At 49.5% G+C, this 17,612-nt stretch overlaps 1 protein-coding gene across 1 annotated transcript in view; it reads right to left on the bottom strand.

Moving 5' to 3' along the window:
• Positions 1-1,817: 1,817 nt before the first annotated feature.
• Positions 1,818-17,612, bottom strand: part of COPG2 (COPI coat complex subunit gamma 2) — a 38,574-nt gene continuing 22,779 nt past the window's right edge. Inside the window, 16 exon segments of the mRNA XM_032221217.1 lie at positions 1,818-2,301; positions 3,928-4,026; positions 5,580-5,594; positions 5,597-5,653; positions 5,656-5,716; positions 6,491-6,588; positions 7,882-7,931; positions 7,933-8,051; positions 9,802-9,941; positions 11,045-11,094; positions 11,968-12,112; positions 12,581-12,658; positions 12,661-12,681; positions 14,347-14,424; positions 15,089-15,332; positions 16,753-16,848. Coding sequence (XP_032077108.1) covers positions 2,171-2,301; positions 3,928-4,026; positions 5,580-5,594; positions 5,597-5,653; positions 5,656-5,716; positions 6,491-6,588; positions 7,882-7,931; positions 7,933-8,051; positions 9,802-9,941; positions 11,045-11,094; positions 11,968-12,112; positions 12,581-12,658; positions 12,661-12,681; positions 14,347-14,424; positions 15,089-15,332; positions 16,753-16,848 — 1,482 coding nt within the window. The 3' untranslated portion in view covers positions 1,818-2,170.

Genomic DNA, 17,612 nt, shown 5'->3' on the forward strand with positions numbered 1-17,612 from the left:
ATTTGTATTATACAAAGCCGGCTCCCTATTTATAACCTTGGATCGTATAAAAGTGGATTATTTTCCCTGCTGCCTTTTTAAACACCCCCAATTACAGGTAGTCCTCATCTTACGACCACAACTGAGCCCAATATTTCTGTTGCAAAACGAGACACCCGTTGAGTGAGTTTTGGCCTGTTTTTACGACCTTCCTGGCCGCAGTCGTTAAGTGAATCACTGCAGTTGTTGGAGGTTAGTCACACGGTTGTTAAGGGAATCTGCCTTCCCCACTGACTTTGCTTTTCAGAAGGTCGCAAAAGAGGAATACGTCGCACACACACACAAACACACGTCATAAACAGTAGTCAGTTGCCGAGTGGCTGAATTTTGATTTCATGCTGTCGTGAGTGAGAAATGGTCGTAAGTCACTGTTTTCAGTCCCATCGTAACTTAACGGTCACTAAATGAGCTACAGGTAATCCTCAACCTACGACCACAGTGGACCCTAAAATTTATGTTGCTAAACGAGACACTTGTTAAGTGAGTTTTGCCCCGACTTTTCTTGCCACATTTCTTAAGCGAATCACTGCAGTTATTAAATGAGTAACCCGGTTGTTAAGTGAATCTGGCTTCTCCCCCATGGACTATGCTCGTCGGGAGGGCACAAAAGGGGGTCCCTTAACTCCCTCAACTGTCATAAATAGGAGTCACATCACCACGGGCATGCCGAAACAGTCGTAAGGGTGGAAAATGGGCCCAAAGCCACGTTTTTCAGTGCCGTTATAACTTCAAATGGTCACTAAGCGAAACATAAGTTGAGGACTCCCTGTATCGCAAGTTGCTTTTGTCCTAAGTCGAAACGCCTCAAGGACTTTCCTGGTGGTGGAAAAAGTTGCTTTTGGCCCATCATTTTTTTTTTTTACTTTAGCCACTTTTAAGAGTTTTAACTTTTAACTTTCAATTCCCAGAATTCCCCAGCCAGCTAGACTTAAAGCCTATTTTCAATGGTGAAAAGAGTCAGGTTCTACATTTAGGCAAGAAAGACGAAATGCACAGGTCCAGTATAGGTGGTGCCTTGCTCAACAGTAGTAACTGTGAAAAGGGATCTTGGAGTCCTAGTGGACAACCATTTAAATAGGAGCCAGCTGTGCGCAGCAGCTGCCAAAAAAGCCAACACAGTTCTAGGCTGCATCAACAGAGGGAGAGAATCAAGATCACGTGAAGGGTTGATGCCACTTTATAAGGCCTTGGGAAGGCCACACTTGGAATATTTGCATCCAGTTTTGGTCTCCATGATGTAGAAAAGATGTGGAGACTCTAGAAAGAGTGCAGAGAAGAGCAACAAAGAGGATTAGGGGACAGGAGGCTAAAGCATATGAAGAACGGTTGCAGGAACTGGGTATGTCTGGTTTAATGAAAAGAAGGACCAGGGGAGACATGATAGCAGTCTTCCAATATCTCAGGGGCTGCCCCAAAGAAGAGGGAGTCAAACTATTCTCCTAGGCACCTGAGGGCAGAAGAAGAAGCAATGGGTGGAAACTAATCAAGGAGAGAAGCAACTTAGAAAGGAGGAGAAATTTCCTGACAGTGAGAACAATTAATCAGTGGAACAGAAGTTGCCTCCAGAAGTTGTGGATGCCCCAACACTGGAAGTCTTTAAGAAGATGCTGGATAGCCCATTTGTCTGAAACTGTATAGGGTTTCCTGCCTAAGCAGGGGGTTGGACTAGAAGACCTCCAAGGTCCCTTCCAACTCTGCTATTGTATTGTATTTTAAAGCTGAGAAACATGGATCTATCCCGAGTGCGTTTTATCATTTATAACCAGTGGAAACATCTGGAAGTGCTGAAAACAGCCCATTTATTGGCGGCCAATAAAAATCCAATCAACGAACCGCTCTTTAAAAAAAAAAAAAAAAAAAAAAAAAAAAAAAAAAAAAGGTTAACCCCCCCCCCCCACCTCCAATCTAATCTTACCCACAAAGGCAATAATTTATAACCGAAACGAAGTTTTTGCCTTGCAGGGGTGGGTGGGGGGGGAATGGAAAAAGGAACGCCAAAATTCCATGAAAGACAAATAACAGTCGAAGGGATTCGCACGAGGAACCGAAGGAACGCACCGCCCCAGATCCGGGTTGCGCCTTGCCCGGCGGAAGAGGAGTCGGGAACGGGGCAGCATCGGGGTTACGAGCGTTAGCCGACGGAAGCCAGGATGACGTCCACGGGGGTTTCTACGATGCTCCGGACAGTCACTTGCATCGTCACACCGTCGCCAAGAGCGAGTCGGGCTCTGACCAGGACATCTAAGCCGCCTCTGAACATCCCTGGGGATTGGGGAGGAGGAAATCAAAGAAGGTAGGCCAGGATTGAAGATTTCAGCAGAATAGCAATAGCAATAGCAGTTAGACTTATATACCGCTTCATAGGGCTTTCAGCCCTCTCTAAGCGGTTTACAGAGTCAGCATATCGCCCCCAACAATCCGGGTCCTTGTTTCACCCACCTTGGAAGGATGGAAGGCTGAGTCAACCCTGAGCCGGTGGGATTTGAACAGCCGAACTGCAGAACTGCAGTCAGCTGAAGTGGCCTGCTGTACTGCACCCTAACCACTGTGCCACCTCGGCCCTCTCCAAGAAACGAGAGGATGCTATCTTAGGGCCTTCCGCCATCTTCTTTGAACGACCCCATAATCCCTTTGGGTGGCGTCTGGGTAACTGAATGTAGCTGAGTGGCCAGTTGCCCTTCCCTGTCGCCAATGTGGAGTTTTGTTCAGCAGATATATTCTCACTGTGCCCAGAGAGAGAGAAATATCTGCCTCCGCCTGGGATCAAACCCACAGCCCCCTGATTGCGAGGCGAGAGCTCCATGGCTAGGCCACCGCACCCCTCTGTTTTAGGACCTCTCACGGCCTTCCCAAAGCGATCGATCAATCATCAATCAATCAATCGGTTGGAGGTTATAGTGCTAAAGGTGCAGGTCGAGAAACCAGGAGATTGAGTTCTAGTTCTGCCTTAGGTGTGAAAGCCAGCTGAGTGATGTTTCTGCCAATCACCAGCACAGGGTGAGTTCTAGTCCCGCCTTAGGCATGAAAGACAAGTGAGTAACTTCGGGCCAATCACCAGGAGATAGTAAGTTCTAGTCCTGCCTCAGCCACGAAAGCCAAATGGGTGACTTTGGGCCAATCACCGGGAGACGGTGAGTTCTAGTCCTGCCTCAGCCATTAAAGCCAGATGGGTGACTTTGGGCCAATCACCAGGAGACGGTGAGTTCTAGTCCCGTCTCAGCCAAGAAAGCCAGATGGGTGACTTTAGGCCAATCACCGGGAGACAGTGAGTTCTAGTCCCGCCTCAGCCATGAAAGCCAAATGGGTGACTTTGGGCCAATCACCGGGAGACGGTGAGTTCTAGTCCCGCCTCAGCCATGAAAGCCAGATGGGGGACTTTGGGCCAATCACCGGGAGACGGTGAGTTCTAGTCCCGCCTCAGCCACGAAAGCCAAATGGGTGACTTTGGGCCAATCACCGGGAGACGGTGAGTTCTAGTCCCGCCTCAGCCACGAAAGCCAAATGGGTGACTTTGGGCAATCACCGGGAGACGGTGAGTTCTAGTCCCGCCTCAGCCACGAAAGCCAGATGCGTGACTTTGGGCCAATCACCGGGAGACGGTGAGTTCTAGTCCCGCCTCAGCCATGAAAGCCAGATGGGTGACTTTGGGCCAATCACCGGAGACAGTGAGTTCTAGTCCTGCCTTTAACCGATGGGACCACTCTAATCGCGAACAACGAAGCCCCCCAAATTCACCCAAGATTGGCCTGGGCTCTCCTTCCTGAGCCAAAGTGGTGCGTTTGTGTGTGTTTTCTGCGTGAAGGTGCAAACGCTTTCACTGGGAACCCTGACCAATAGCTGCCGGGAGCTTCGGCACACGCACCTACCTAATTCCCCATGGGTTCGTACCTGCCAGGTAGAGGGTGTGGGAATTCTTGTTCTTGGGCACTTTATCCGATCTCTCGCAAGGCTGCATGCCAAGGAACTTCACAATGTTTTTCACAGCTTCTACATTTCGGGGAAAAAAAACCATCAACAGCCAGGGTTAGCCCTCCACGGGCCCACACTTCAGCACACGGGGATTCAGAGCCTTCTGGCAAAAACAACAGGCTCCCTTAATGACTGGGGTGTCTGCTTAACAACCACCGTTAAAAAAAAGGTCGTAAAATCGGGCTCAATCACATGGTGACTCACTTTAGGACCGTCACCACCCACGACCATAATTAAGGGTGCTCAGCTATGGTCGTAACTCAAGAACAGAAGTTGCGGGAGCTTCATCCCTGGAGGCTTTGGACTGCCCTCTGTCAGAAAGGGTATAGGGTCTCCTGCTTGGGCGGGGGGTTCGACTAGATGACCTACAGGGTCCCTTCCAGCTGTGTTAAAAAAATCTACCTTTATTTGAAGACAAGAGAAGCACATTGCAAGCAGGTCTTTTATGGCAATTTGGAGATGAGACTCTGTAGGACAGTGTGTCTCAGCCGGGGCAAGTTGAAAATGTATAGATCTCAACTCCCAGAATTCCCCAGCTGGCATGCTTTAAGAGGGGTGGACTTCCACTCCCAGAATTCCTCAGCCAGCATGCTTTAAGATGGGTGGACTTCAACTCCCAGAATTCCTCAATCTTTTTAAACGGGTGGACTTCAACTCCCAGAATTCCTCAATCTTTTTAAACGGGTGGACTTCCACTCCCAGAAGTCCCCAGCCAGCAGGCTTTAAGACAGGTGGACTTCAACTCCCAGAATTCCTCAACCAGCAGGCTTTAAGATGGGTGGACTTCAACTCCCAGAATTCCCCAGCTAACATGCTTTAAGATGGGTGGATTTCCACTCCCAGAATTCCCCAGCCAACATGCTTTAAGATGGGTGGATTTCCACTCCCAGAATTCCCCAGCCAGCATGCTTTAAGATGGGTGGACTTCAACTCCCAGAATTCCCCAGCTGGCATGCTTTAAGATGGGTGGACTCCAACTCCCAGAATTCCCCAGCCGGCATGCTTTAAGATGGGTGGACTTCCGCTCCCAGAATCCCCCCAGAGCAGGAGGAGCATGGGTGTATGTGGTGCACACACACATCCTGTGCCCCATTTTTGGTCCCAGGAGGCTTCAGGGAATACTGCAAGGCCCATTACGGGGTGCAGGTGGGGGGGGGCATGGCCATGCACGAGGGGGCGGGGCACATTGCATTATAGGTGGGGGCATGCATGCGTGTGATTTCAGCACGCGGGGACAAAAAGATTAGCCATCACTGCTCCAAACTGCATTTTGGGGGGCTTAGCAGGCCTCCCTGAAGCCTCCTGAAACCAAAAAAACGCATTAGCAGCCAGAGGCTCAAAAATCAGCTGGCCGTCGACGGCCAGCTGATTTTTGAGCCTCGGGCTGCTAATGCGTTTTTGGTTTCAGGAGGCTTCAGGGAGGCCTGCTAAGCCCCAAATGGGGCGCAAGGAAAGAGAGTTGGGAGCACATCCATGCGCACACATGGGCAAAAAGCTTAGCCGTCTCCGTAGGCTAGGTGATCTTCCCCCAAACCCACTTTCTGGTTGGAAACAGCCGCCGTTTCTCTCACCATCCAGGCTTTTAATGTGCTGAGTGCGAAAGTCTCCTCCTTCTCGTAGTCGTCGCCCACTTCCTCCCAGGCGCCGCGAAGTTCGGCTTCAGGATCCTCTGGATGTGGTCGGAGAGAGTCAGCTCCAGGTCCTCCAGCTGCGGGAGGGAAACCCAGGAAGAATCGCAGGTGGTCCTCGGGCTGACGACCACGACGGAGCCCCACGCTTCCACCGCTGAGGCGGTTGTGTTGAGGGAGGTTTGCCCCAAGTTGTGACCTTTTGGCCAGTTGTTAAGCGAAAGTGGAGTTGTTATGTGGGTCACTGCAGTTGTTAAGTGAGCCACATGGTTGTTAAGTGAATCAGTGCAACCGTCGTTGCCTAAAGTTGGGACAAGCGTGCAAATTTTGATCACGTGATTGTGGGGGAGGTTGCAACCGTCGTAAGTGTGAAAACATGGTCATAAGTCACTTTTTCCAGTGCCATGTGATCAAAATTCAGATGCTGGTCTGACTCACATTTATGACAGCCGATACATACTTACGACTGTTGCCATGCCCCCGTGTCCCACGATCCCCTTTTATGACCTTCTGACAAGTCAACGGGGAACCTGACTCACTTAACAACCGTGTGACTAATTTAACAACCTGCGGCGATTCACTTAACAAACGTGGCTAGAAAAGTCGTAAGCGGGGCCAAGGGCACGGAACAAAATTTCTCGCTTAGCAACATAAATTTCGGGCTCAGTCGTAAGTTGAGGACTTCCCCGCATGACGGATTTAAAAAAAATTCTAATTCCCATCGTGGGTCCTAATCCGAGGACCTCCCATAAAGAGGAAGATCTGTCGGGGGGGATGTAAGAAAGTGAAGATGGCGGCTGCCATCGCGCGAGCCAAACCCTGCCCCAAAGGACCGCAAACGCCCCGGCTCTTACCACGTATTCGTCCTCGTAACCGTCGGCCTCCGGCACACCAGTGTTGGGGTCACAATCTCGAACTGTGAACTTCATCGTGCAGCTAAACGTGCAGGCCACTAGGGGGGCGAGAGAGAGAAACAAGGCTCAAAGGATAATTTATTAACCCACCGGTCCTTTTTAAAAAAACCAATCAGCTACAGGCTGTCCTTGACTTACGACCACAATCGCGGCCTACCATTCCGTGGCTAAGTGAGACATTTCTTAAGTGAGCTTTGCCCCGTTTTACGACTTTTCCTACCCCGTTTGTTAAGGGAATCGCTGCCTTTGCGAAATTAGTAAGTGAATCTGGATTCCTAACGGACTTGGCTTGTTGGAAGGTGGCAACAGGAAGGCACGGCAAACCGTCATAAATATGGGTCAGTTGCCAAGGGTGTTGGTCATGTGACCGGGGGGAGGCCGGAAGCGGTCATAAGTGTGAAAAACTGTCCCAAGTCACTTTTTCCAGTGAAGTCGTAATTTCGAATAGTCACTCAATGAACTGTTGTAAGTCGAGGGCCAACTGTAAATGGGCTGTTTTCAGCACTTCCAGGTGTTTCCCACTGGTTATGAATGATAAAACGCACTCGGGATAGATCCATGTTTCTCAGCTTTAAATACAATACAATACAATAGCAGAGTTGGAAGGGACCTTGGAGGTCTTCTAGTCCAACCCCTGCCTAGGCAGGAAACCCTACACCGTTCAGACAAGTGGCTATCCAACATCTCCTTAAAGACTTCCAGGGTTGGGGCATTCACAACTTCTGGAGGCACTTCTGTTCCACTGGTTAATTGTTCTCACTGTCAGGAAATTTTCTCCTCCGTTCTAAGTTGCTTCTCTCCTTGATTAGTTTCCACCCATTGCTTCTTGTTCTACCCTCAGGTGCCTTGGAGAATGCCTCCCACCCTTGCTCCTTCCTTCTTCCTTCCTTCCTTCCTTCCATCCATCCATCCATCCATCCATCCATAGAATAAAATAGAATAGAATAACAGAGTTGAAGGGAACCTTGGAGGTCTTCTAGTCCAACCCCCTGCCTAGGCAGGAAACCTTATACCGTTCCAGACAATTACTATCCAACATCTTCTTAAAGGCTTCCAGTGTTGGGGCATTCACAACTTCTGAAGGCAATTCTGTTCCACTGATTAATTGTTCTCACTGTCAGGGAAATTTCTCCTCAGTTCTAAGTTGCTTCTCTCCTTGATTAGTTTCCACCCATTGCTTCTTGTTCTGCCCTCAGGTGCCCTGGAAAATAGTTTGACTCCCTCTTCTTTGTGGCAAGGAGCAGATTCACAGAGAATTAATAAAAGGGGGTTTTGTCAGGACAAGGAGTTTGCTTCCTGCTCTTGGGAAGCCTCGGTCAGACAGGCAGTACCTGCGGTGGCATCGTCCAGAGGCAGGCGCCCAAGGTGTAGCACATGCCCGCTGGTTGTACTAAAGGCTGGGTGCCGGGATGCAGCGGAGAACTTCGTAAGCTTCCGAAGGCTCCATCTGAACCGTCACTTTTTCCAAAAGCTGGTCGTTCAGGGTGTTGGTGCAATCGAACTAAAAAAAAAGGGGGGGTGGGAAAGAGAGCGCCTGGTTGGGATTTCTTAGCATTCCTTTGTTCCAGAACTTGGCTAAGCAGCGTAACACTTTGAAGAAACAAGAAATCTCAGGTTAAATCCAGGTGAGGTGGGTGGGTTTACAAACGCCAAAAGGGAACCGCTAAGAATATTTTGTAGCTCAAAGTTGAAATGAGGGCCTTTGGTGCTCTCTGATCTGGGTTGCTTCGCTGAAGGACGTTTCATGACCCAAGTAGGGAACATCAGTCAAGGTTAGAAGGGAGTGGAGAGCAGGAGGAGGAGGAGGAAAAGGATAGTGGGTTTCCTTGGTGCTCTCTGAACTTGGTGGTTTTCTTTCAGATGTTTCATAACCTAACTAGGGAGCATCATCAGTGCTACATGAGACTGGGGTTTCTGGAGAGAGGAGGAGGAGGGAGGGGAGGAGGAGGAGAGGAGGAGGAGGAGGAGGAGGAAAAGGACTGGGTTCCTTGGTGCTCTCTGAACGTGGTGGTTTTCTTGCAGCCGTTTCATGACCCAACTAGGGAACATCATCAAGGTTAGAAGGGAATGGAGAGGAGAGGAGGAAAAGGATAGTGGGTTCCTTGGTGCTCTCTGAACTTGGTGGTTTTCTTGCAGACGTTTCATAACCTACTAGGGAACATCATCAGTGCTACATAAGACGGGGGTTTCTGAGGAGGAGGAGGAGGACGACGACGACAGTGGGTTCCTTGGTGCTTGTTTTCTTACAGACATCTCATGACCCAGCTAGGTCACATCATCAGTGGAGGGGAGTGGGGTTTGCAGAGGGAGGAGGACGGGGAAGGGAGGGGGAATGAAGGGAAAGGGAGGAGTAAGAAGATAAGAAGCGTGGGCCCTTGCTACTCTCTGAGGCTTGGTTATTTTCTTGCAGACGTTTCATAACCCAGCTGGGGAACGTCATCAGTGCTAGAAGGGAGGGAAGTTGTGAGGAGGGAAGACTGTGGGGTCCTTGGCTCCCTGAACTTGGTGGTTTTCTTGCAGATGTTTCGTGATCCAAGGGTAATATCATCAGTGCTAGGAGCGAGGGTTGTGGGAGGAGGAGGACTGAGGGGCCTTGAGACGCTCTGAGCTGGGTTGTCTTCTTGCAGACGTCTCATTACCAACTAGGTAATATCCTCAGTGTTCCCAAGCAAAAGGCCCGAAGCAATGCTATGATTTAAATCTTAAGTCTTGGAGGGTCCCTGGCCACAAAAGGCATTCAAAGGGTCCGTTGCTGTAGAAACGTTTCGAGAACCACTGATGTTAAATCATGACCGCACTGATGACGTTCCCTAGTTGGGTCACGAAACGTCTGCAAGAAAACCCTGGGGAATTCTGGGAGTTGAAGTCCGCAGGTGTTAAATCGGACAGTGCTGGACACCGTGCTCTAGGACAGTGTTTCTCAACCTTGGCAACTTGAAGATGTCCAGACTTCAACTCCCAGAATTCCCCAGCAGTGGTTAGGACAGTGTTTCTCAACCTTGTCAACTTGAAGATGTCCGGACTTCAACTCCCAGAATTCCCCAGCCAGCATTCGCTGGCTGGGGTATTCTGGAGTTGAAATCCGGACATCTTCAAATTGCCAAGGTTGAGAAACACTGCTCTAGGAAGAGGCGACAATGAAGATAGGAACACAACTCAATGCGCTTCAAGCCTTCCTAATTCATTTACTCTGCCTCATTTTTGCTTTTTTTTGAGAATCCCCCCTCATCCCCCCCATCCAACCCCCTTACCTGGAAGACGACGTGATTGGAGAAGACGTGCTTAATGCAACGGACGAAATACTCGGTCTCTGCCTCCGTCAACTGCACGGCCTCCGAGGACTTGAAAAGCGGGCCCAGGGTCTTGAATTCAGGGATGGCAGCCAGTTGTTCTAAGGGGGGGGGGAGAAAGGAGCTCGGGGTCAGAAGGGCAGATAAGAAAGAGGAGACGGGGAATTCTAGTCCCGCCTCAGGCATGGAAGCTGGCTGGGTGGTTTTGGCCCAATGACCAGGCGACGGGGTTCTAGTCCTGCCTTAGCCATAAAAGCCACCTGGGTGACTTTGGTCCACTCCCTCTCTCTCAACTCCACCCACCTGGCGGGGTTCCTGTTATGGGGAAAAGAGGAGAGGAAGAAGGTGGGATATATTCACCGCCTGGATTTATTTGTAAAAATCAAGGCAGGAAAAAGAAAAGGAGGGAGGGAGGAGAGAGAGAGAAACAGAAAGAAAGAAAAAATAAATAAAGAAGAAAGAAAAAAGAAAGAAAAAAGGAGGAAGAGAAGAAAAGAAAAAGAGAAAGAAAGAAGCAAGAAAGAAAGGAAAAGAAAGAGGAAAAATAAAGAAGAAAAGAAAAGAATGAAAGGCAAAAAGAAAGAAAAAAAAGAAAGAAAACAAAAGGAAGGAAGAATAGAAGAAGAAGAAAAAGAAGCAAAAATGAAGAAAAAAAAGGAAAAAAGAAAGGACAAAAAAAGAAAGAAGAAGAAAGAAGTAAAGAAGAAAAGGAAAGACAGACAGACAGAAGGAAAGAAAGGAAAAAAAGAAAGAAAGAAAAAATAAGAAGAAAGGAAAAGAGAAGAAAGGACAAAAAAGAAACAAAGGAAGGAAGGAAGGAAGAAAAAAAAAGAAGGCAAAATGAGAAAGAAAGAAGGAAAAAGAAGACAAAAAATAAGAAAAAAAGTAAAGAAGAAAGGAAAAGACCAGACAGAAATGGAAAGAAAGGAAGGAAAATAAGAAAGAAAGAAGGAAAAAATGAAAAGGAAAAAAAAAGGCAAAAAAGAAAAAAACACAATAGAGAAGAAAAAAAAAGAAAGAAGAAGAACACTGCAAAATGAAGGAAGAAGAAGGAAGGAAGGAAGAAGGAAAGGAAGGAAAAAAGAATGAAGGAAGGAAAGAAAGAAAGAACTCTTTCATCTCCATGGGGAGACATTCTGCCTGGTTCAAAGAGAGCGCTGATGAATTCTGATGGCGGAGGGGAGGAGGATGGAAATATTCTTACCCTGGAAGATATCTTGGCGTGAAGGAGCCAGTTTTTTTCTGGCTTGTTGGCTACCAGGGAAATCTCTGAAAGAGAAAATGCGGCCACCGGTGATCTTTCCGACCGGGGAGCGCCAGAGAATCACCGGTGCCCTTTGTCTGAATCGTTGGTTCTTTGGGTGGTTCCAGCATTTGTCCTGCCTGAGAAGAGGGGAGGAGGAGCACTACGCTGCCTTGGGCTTTCTGAGTAGTTTTCTTGCAGACCTCCGTGTCCCTCCTCCTCCTCCCACAAGCCCCACTCCCTTCCTGCACTGATGAGGTTACCTAGCTGGTCATGAAACGTCTGCAAGAAAACAGCCATCAGAGAGCACCAAGGACCCCACAGCCCTCCTCTTCCTCCTCCCCCTCCTCTTCTCTTCTCCTCCTCCTCCTCTCCACGAACCCCACTCCCTTCTTGCACTGATGAGGTTAACTAGCTGGGTCATGAAACGTCTGCAAGAAAACAGCCAAGCTCAGAGAGCACCAAGGACCCCACAGCCCTCCTCTTCCTCCTCCCCCTCCTCTTCTCCTCCTCCTCCTCTCCACGAACCCCACTCCCTTCTTGCACTGATGAGGTTAACTAGCTGGGTCATGAAACGTCTGCAAGAAAACAGCCAAGCTCAGAGCACCAAGGACCCCACAGCCCTCCCTCCCTTCCCTTTATTCCTTCTCCTTTCTCTTCCTTCCCTCCTCTCCACCAACCTCCTCCCTCCTAGCACTGATGAGGTTACCTAGCTGGGTCATGAGACGCTTGCAAGGACCCCACCGTCGTCCTCCTGCCCCTCCTCCCTGGAAATCTCTGCTTGGTCTTCAACTCTGCCGAAGGGACCTGCAGCTTTCAGCAGCCGCTGGGAGGGCCCCCGTGGCCCTCCTGACGAGCCCCCCAAACCCCCGCCTTAGCCTGACCGTCCCCTCATCCCCAGTACCTGCTTTCTGCTCAAGACGGGGGCAGTGGCCAGCGGCACGGACCTCATGTCAAAAGGCTTTTCGGAAGGCGCCAGCGTATACTGGTGCAAGGCTTTCTCCATGCCGGGAATGGAGACGGTGAGACCTGCCGAGACAAGAAAAGGGGCTTTTTCCTCCCAGATTCTTCAGCTTTTGGGCAACCCATCACATGTGGCAGGATGAGCCCAGCGACTGGTTACGCTTCCAACATCTGGCAGACTTCTCTCTCTACCTTTGAGCCAATCTTGCCGGTGCAAAAATGCCAGCTTATAAAACCTTTTATACAAGTTTTCTTTCTTTTTTTAAAAATAAACAACAAAGGTTTTTCTTTTAATTTTTTGTTACATATTTTAACTCCTTTTATAAACAAGTGTTGTCCGTCCCCCCCCCCCCCTTTTGCATAGTTCACTTTGCATCGTATTTCCATTTCCCATTTCAGCCGTCTTTATTTCCTTTCCACATTTTCCAGCTTAACTTCAATTTCTTCTTAGTGTATAAAACAACGTCGTTGCAGGGGGTTGGACTAGAAGACCTCCAAGGTCCCTTCCGATCCCTCTGTTATCCTGACCCCTACCATTAAAGATGTAGGCCGCATTGAGAGTCAGCTGTCTCTGCTGCAGGACGTTCAGATAGAAAGTGGCTCGGTCTCGACTTCATCATCACTGTCCATCACACCCTGCGAAGAGGAGGAGGAGGAGGAAGGGGAAGGAGGAGGAGGAGGAGGAAGCAAAAGAAGAACGTGAGACCAACACTGCTCAGAAGCCTCTTGGTGGACAAAAACAACCAGCCTTAAAATACACTTATAGCAGTAGACTTCGACTTATATACTGCTTCATAGGGCTTTCAGCCCTCTCTAAGCGGTTTACAGAGTCCCCCCAGTCTGGGTCCTCATTTCACCCACCTCGGAAGGATGGAAGGCTGAGTCAACCTTGAGCCGGTGAGATTAGAACCGCTGAACTGCAGATAACAGTCAGCTGTAGTGGCCTTCAGTACTGCACCCTAACCACTGCGCCACCTCGGCTCTTATGAACTGCCAGCTTAAACACAAAGTTCACAAACACATACCTCTAACCTCTTTAGATTTTTTTTTGGTTACCCTGCCTTTATTATTTCTACAAATAACTCAAGGTGGCAGAGGTATGCTGCTGGCTGCCAGCACTTTAGCAGTTCGATCCTGACCGGCTCCAAGTTGGCTTCCATCCTACCAAAGTTCGGTAAATTGAGGATCCCGATTGGTGGTGGTAATATGCCGGCTCTGTCAACCGTTTAGAGAGGGCTGTGAAGCGGTATATAAGTCTTAAGAGGAGGAAGGGAGGCAAAGGGAGAGTGGGGGGCAGAGGGAGAAAAGGAGGGAAGGGAGAGAGGGAGGCAGGCAGGAAGGCAGACAAACGGAGAGTGAGAGCGAAAGATGGAAGGAAGGCAAAGGGAGAATGAGAGCCAGAGGGAGGAAAGAAGGGAAGGGAGGGAAAGGAGGAGAATAAAAGGCAGAGTGAAGGAAGGGAGGGAGGGAGGAGGAAGGCAGACAAATGGAGAGTGAGAGACAGAGCGAAACATGGATGGAAGGAAGGAAGGCAAAGGGAGAGTGAAAGGCAGAGGGAGGGAATGAGGGAAAAGGAGGGAGAATAAAAGGCAGAGTGAAAGAAGGGAGGGAGGGAGGAAGAAAGGAAGGCAAAGGGAGAGGGGAGGCAGAGGGAGGAAAGGAGGGAGAATAAGAGGCAGAGTGAAAGAAGGAAGGAAAGAAGGCAAAGGGAGAGTGGGAGGCAGAGGGAGAAAGAGGGAAGGGAGGGAGGGAGGAAGGCAGGCAGGAAGGACTCTGGTGGCACAGTGGTTTGACTGCAACATTGCAGGCTAATTCTGCCCGCTGCTAGGAGTTCGATCCTGACCGGCTCAAGGTTGACTCAGCCTTCTGTCCTTCTGAGATGGGTAAAATGAGGACCCAGATTGTTGGGGACACGAGAGGCCTGTAAAAGCTCTGTGAAGCGGCATATAAGTCTAAGGTCTCTTGCTGTCGCTATAGCCAACGAACTTTCGTCATCCTCTTTTCCCCCACCCTGCGAGGTGGGCTGGGCTGAGAGAGAGAGAGAGGAGACGGGCCCTCTGCCCTCTCTAAAAACCAAAATGGGGCCTTTGCCGAAATCACCCACAGGTTTTCGATCACCAAATTCAGCACAACCCCCCCAAAAGCCCAGAAGGACGAAGGCCCCCCATAGATGGTTTGAGAGTCCGTTCAAGGTATTCTTGGCCAGCCAAAAAAGAGAGAATCCGTTTGGAAGAAACTTTGATTGAGTTTGATACAGTTTTTGTGTGTTTGTGTCTGTGTGTCTGTGCAGGGCTGCACTCACCTCTGCAGGAGCACCAAAATGCTGGGCAGGAGATTCTCATTCTGAGCCCCGAACTTGGCCAGAGCGCTGACGGCCGCTGCAGGGGAAGGAAGTCAGAGGCCAAAGGTTAACGGCTTCCTTTTACCTGCTTCGTCAGGTTATTCTTAGGCCTGCAGCCATTTTTTTTTCTTGGGTCTTTGGCCTTCCACCCTTTCTATTATTCTACTGAGCATTTTTTCTATGGTGGGAAAAGGGGAGGGGGGGGATTGTACGGAGTTAGATGCCACGTAGCCATAACAACATTCTTTCTAGAAAGCCAAGGTCATCCTTTGTCTCTGCATCCAAAATGAGCCACGTGGAGACTCCGGGGAAGGGAGGGGAGGGGTGTAGAAGTGGGATTCAGGAGGTTCTGACCAGTTCTGGAGAACCGGTAGCGGAAATTTTGAGTACTTTGGTGAACCGGCAAGTAGCATCTGTGGCTGGCCGCGCCCCCATCTATTCTCTGCCTCCTGAATCCCAGCTGATCAGGAGGGAATGGGGATTTCGCAGTATCTTTCCCCTGCCACGCCCACCAAGCCACGCCCACAGAACCAGTAGTAAAAAAAATAATGAATCCCTCACCCCTGGCAGGAGGGGAGGGGCCAGCCAGGGGTGGGATTTGGAGGTTCTCCGAACCGGCCATAACGTTAAGCTATGGGTTCTCCTGAACCCGGTGAATCCGTAGCAGCCCCCCCACCCTGCTCCCCCCACCACAAACTCACCAGCTCGAACGGCTTCGTTCTCCAGCACCACTCGGTTGAAGATGAAGCGGATGTACTTGGAAGGGGTGGGGGTCCTGGGCCCCTCCTTGCCCAGCAGGTGGAGGATCTTGGTGGCCAGCACCGTGTGCTCACAGTCCTCGATGAATTCGCACAGGTGGGCCAAGCCCGTCTCTTTGCTCTCGGGGTTTTCCTCGATGATGCTGATGATGCAATCCACGATGGCCCGCTTGTACTCGAAGCCGCCCTGCGGGGGACACGCAAACACGGGTGCAGTCCTTGACTTAAGACCGCTATTGAGGCCCCCCCCCCCAAATCTCCATTGCTAAAGCGAGGCAGTTGTGGCGTGAGTTTTAAGGCCATTGTTAAGACTTTCCTTGCCAAGGTTGTCATGTGAACCGCTGTGGCTGTTAAGTTAGTCATACGGTTGTTAAGTGAATCTGCCTTCCCTGTTGACCTCAGGAGGCCGCAAAAGGGGACAGGGGGACCGTCATTAATAGGAGCCAGCGTCTGAATTTGGAGCATGTGACTGTGGGGAAGCTGCAACGGTCGTGAGGGTGGAAAATGGCCATACGTCACTTTTTTCAGTACTGTCAGCGAGCAGTCACTAAGTGAATGGTTGTAAAACAAGGACTCTCTGTAGCACAACAACTTCTTTAATGAAAAGAAGGACCAGGGGAGACAGGATAGCAGTCGTGTCCAATATCTCAGGGGTTGCCACAAAGAGGGAGTCAAGCTATTCTCCAAGGCACCCGAAGGCAAGGCAAGAAGCAATGGGTGGAAACTAATCAAGGAGAGAAGCAACTTAGAACCGAGGAGAAATTTCTTGACAGTGGGAGCAATTAACCAGTGGAACTCCTTGCCTCCAGAAGTTGTGAATGCTCAACAATGGAGGTTTTAAGAAGAGATTGGCCAACTTGAGCAGGAGGTTGGACTAGAAGACCTCCAAGGTCCCTTCCGACTCTGCCCTTACGGAATACAGAATAGCAGAGTCGGAAGGGACTTCGGAGGCTTCTAGTCCAACCCCCAGCTCGAGCGGGGGAGCCTATATCATTTCAAACAAATTAGTCTATTTCCCATCAAAATATTGGCAGCCAACCTAAGTTGTATCATCCATAGACAACCTGTACAGAGAGTCCTCGACTTACGACCATCTGCTTAGCGGCTGTTCAAAGATATGATAGACACCCACCCCCAAAGGTACTTACGACCGGTTTCTGAAGTTCTGAAGGCCGCCCCCAGAGCTCAGGTGACCAAAAACAGACACTTGGCAATCACACCTATTGGTTACCATATCCTGCCGTCCCATGGTCACAATTTAGAATCTCTTCCCCCCCCAAAAAAACTGGTGTTGGCTTCCAGGTTTCAACAAAAATGCCCAATTGCGAACAACAGATTCGCTTAACAACTGCAGAGGTTCATTTAACGACCACTGCAAAAAAACAAAACCTCTTGGGTTGGTCATGTGGGTGACCTGCTTTACGAATGTCCCGATATGACCGTGGCTCTGTTATGGTTGTATATCGAGGACTACTTTTTAAGACTTCCCTGCTCTTGAGTCTCTAGGCTTGGCAGGTTTATAGTCCTCAAGACAGGTTTGCAAAGAAACGGCCCAGGTAAGTTCCCCCAACAGGGGGCGCTGCAGGAGGGCAGATGAAGAGACCTACGTCATCGCGAAGCATGTCGGAGAGGAAGGTCATCATGACGCTGTGTTTCCGTGGGTATTTCTGGCACAGAGCACTGATGGCTTGGACGACTACCACCTGCAAGGCAAACAACCGGTACAACGTTAAGTGAGGACCGGTCAGTTGTCTGTATCGGTCAATTAAAGAGCTGATGGAGGGAGAAAGGTCATAAAGTGGGACAAACCCATCTTGATGTAGGTCATTGTGAGGGCAGCAGAATGTGACCTTTGTATGAGGGGAGGAATGTGGGTTCCACCACAAAACAGTGTTCGACTAAAGCGCGCTCGACGAAACCGCATAGCTGACGTCATCAACAGGGCAACAACAGCGCAGAGACAGAAGCACGCTGTAAACGCTAAACCTAAAATTAACCCCTAAACCTAAACCTAACCCCCTAAACCTAATCCTAAACCTAACCCTAAACCTAACCCTAATCCTAACCCTTAACCTAACCCTAAACCTAATCCTAACCCTTAACCTAACCCTAAACCTAATCCTAACCCTTAACCTAACCCAAACCTAACCCTAACCCTTAACCTAACCCTAACCCTAACCCTAACCCAACCCTTAACCTAACCCTTAACCTAACCCTAACCCTAACCCTTAACCTAACCCTAACCCTTAACCTAACCCTAAACCTAATCCTAACCCTTAACCTAACCCTAAACCTAACCCTAACCCTAACCCTTAATCTAACCCTAACCCTAACCTAACCCTAACAACCTAACCCTAACCCCTAACCTAAACTACCTAACCTAACCTACCTAACCTAACCCTAACCTAACCCTTAACCTAACCCTAACCCTAACCCTAACCCTAACCCTAACCTAACCCTAACCCTT

The sequence above is a fragment of the Thamnophis elegans genome, chromosome 7 (genome assembly GCF_009769535.1).
Source record: "Thamnophis elegans isolate rThaEle1 chromosome 7, rThaEle1.pri, whole genome shotgun sequence".
NCBI lineage: Eukaryota > Metazoa > Chordata > Lepidosauria > Squamata > Colubridae > Thamnophis > Thamnophis elegans.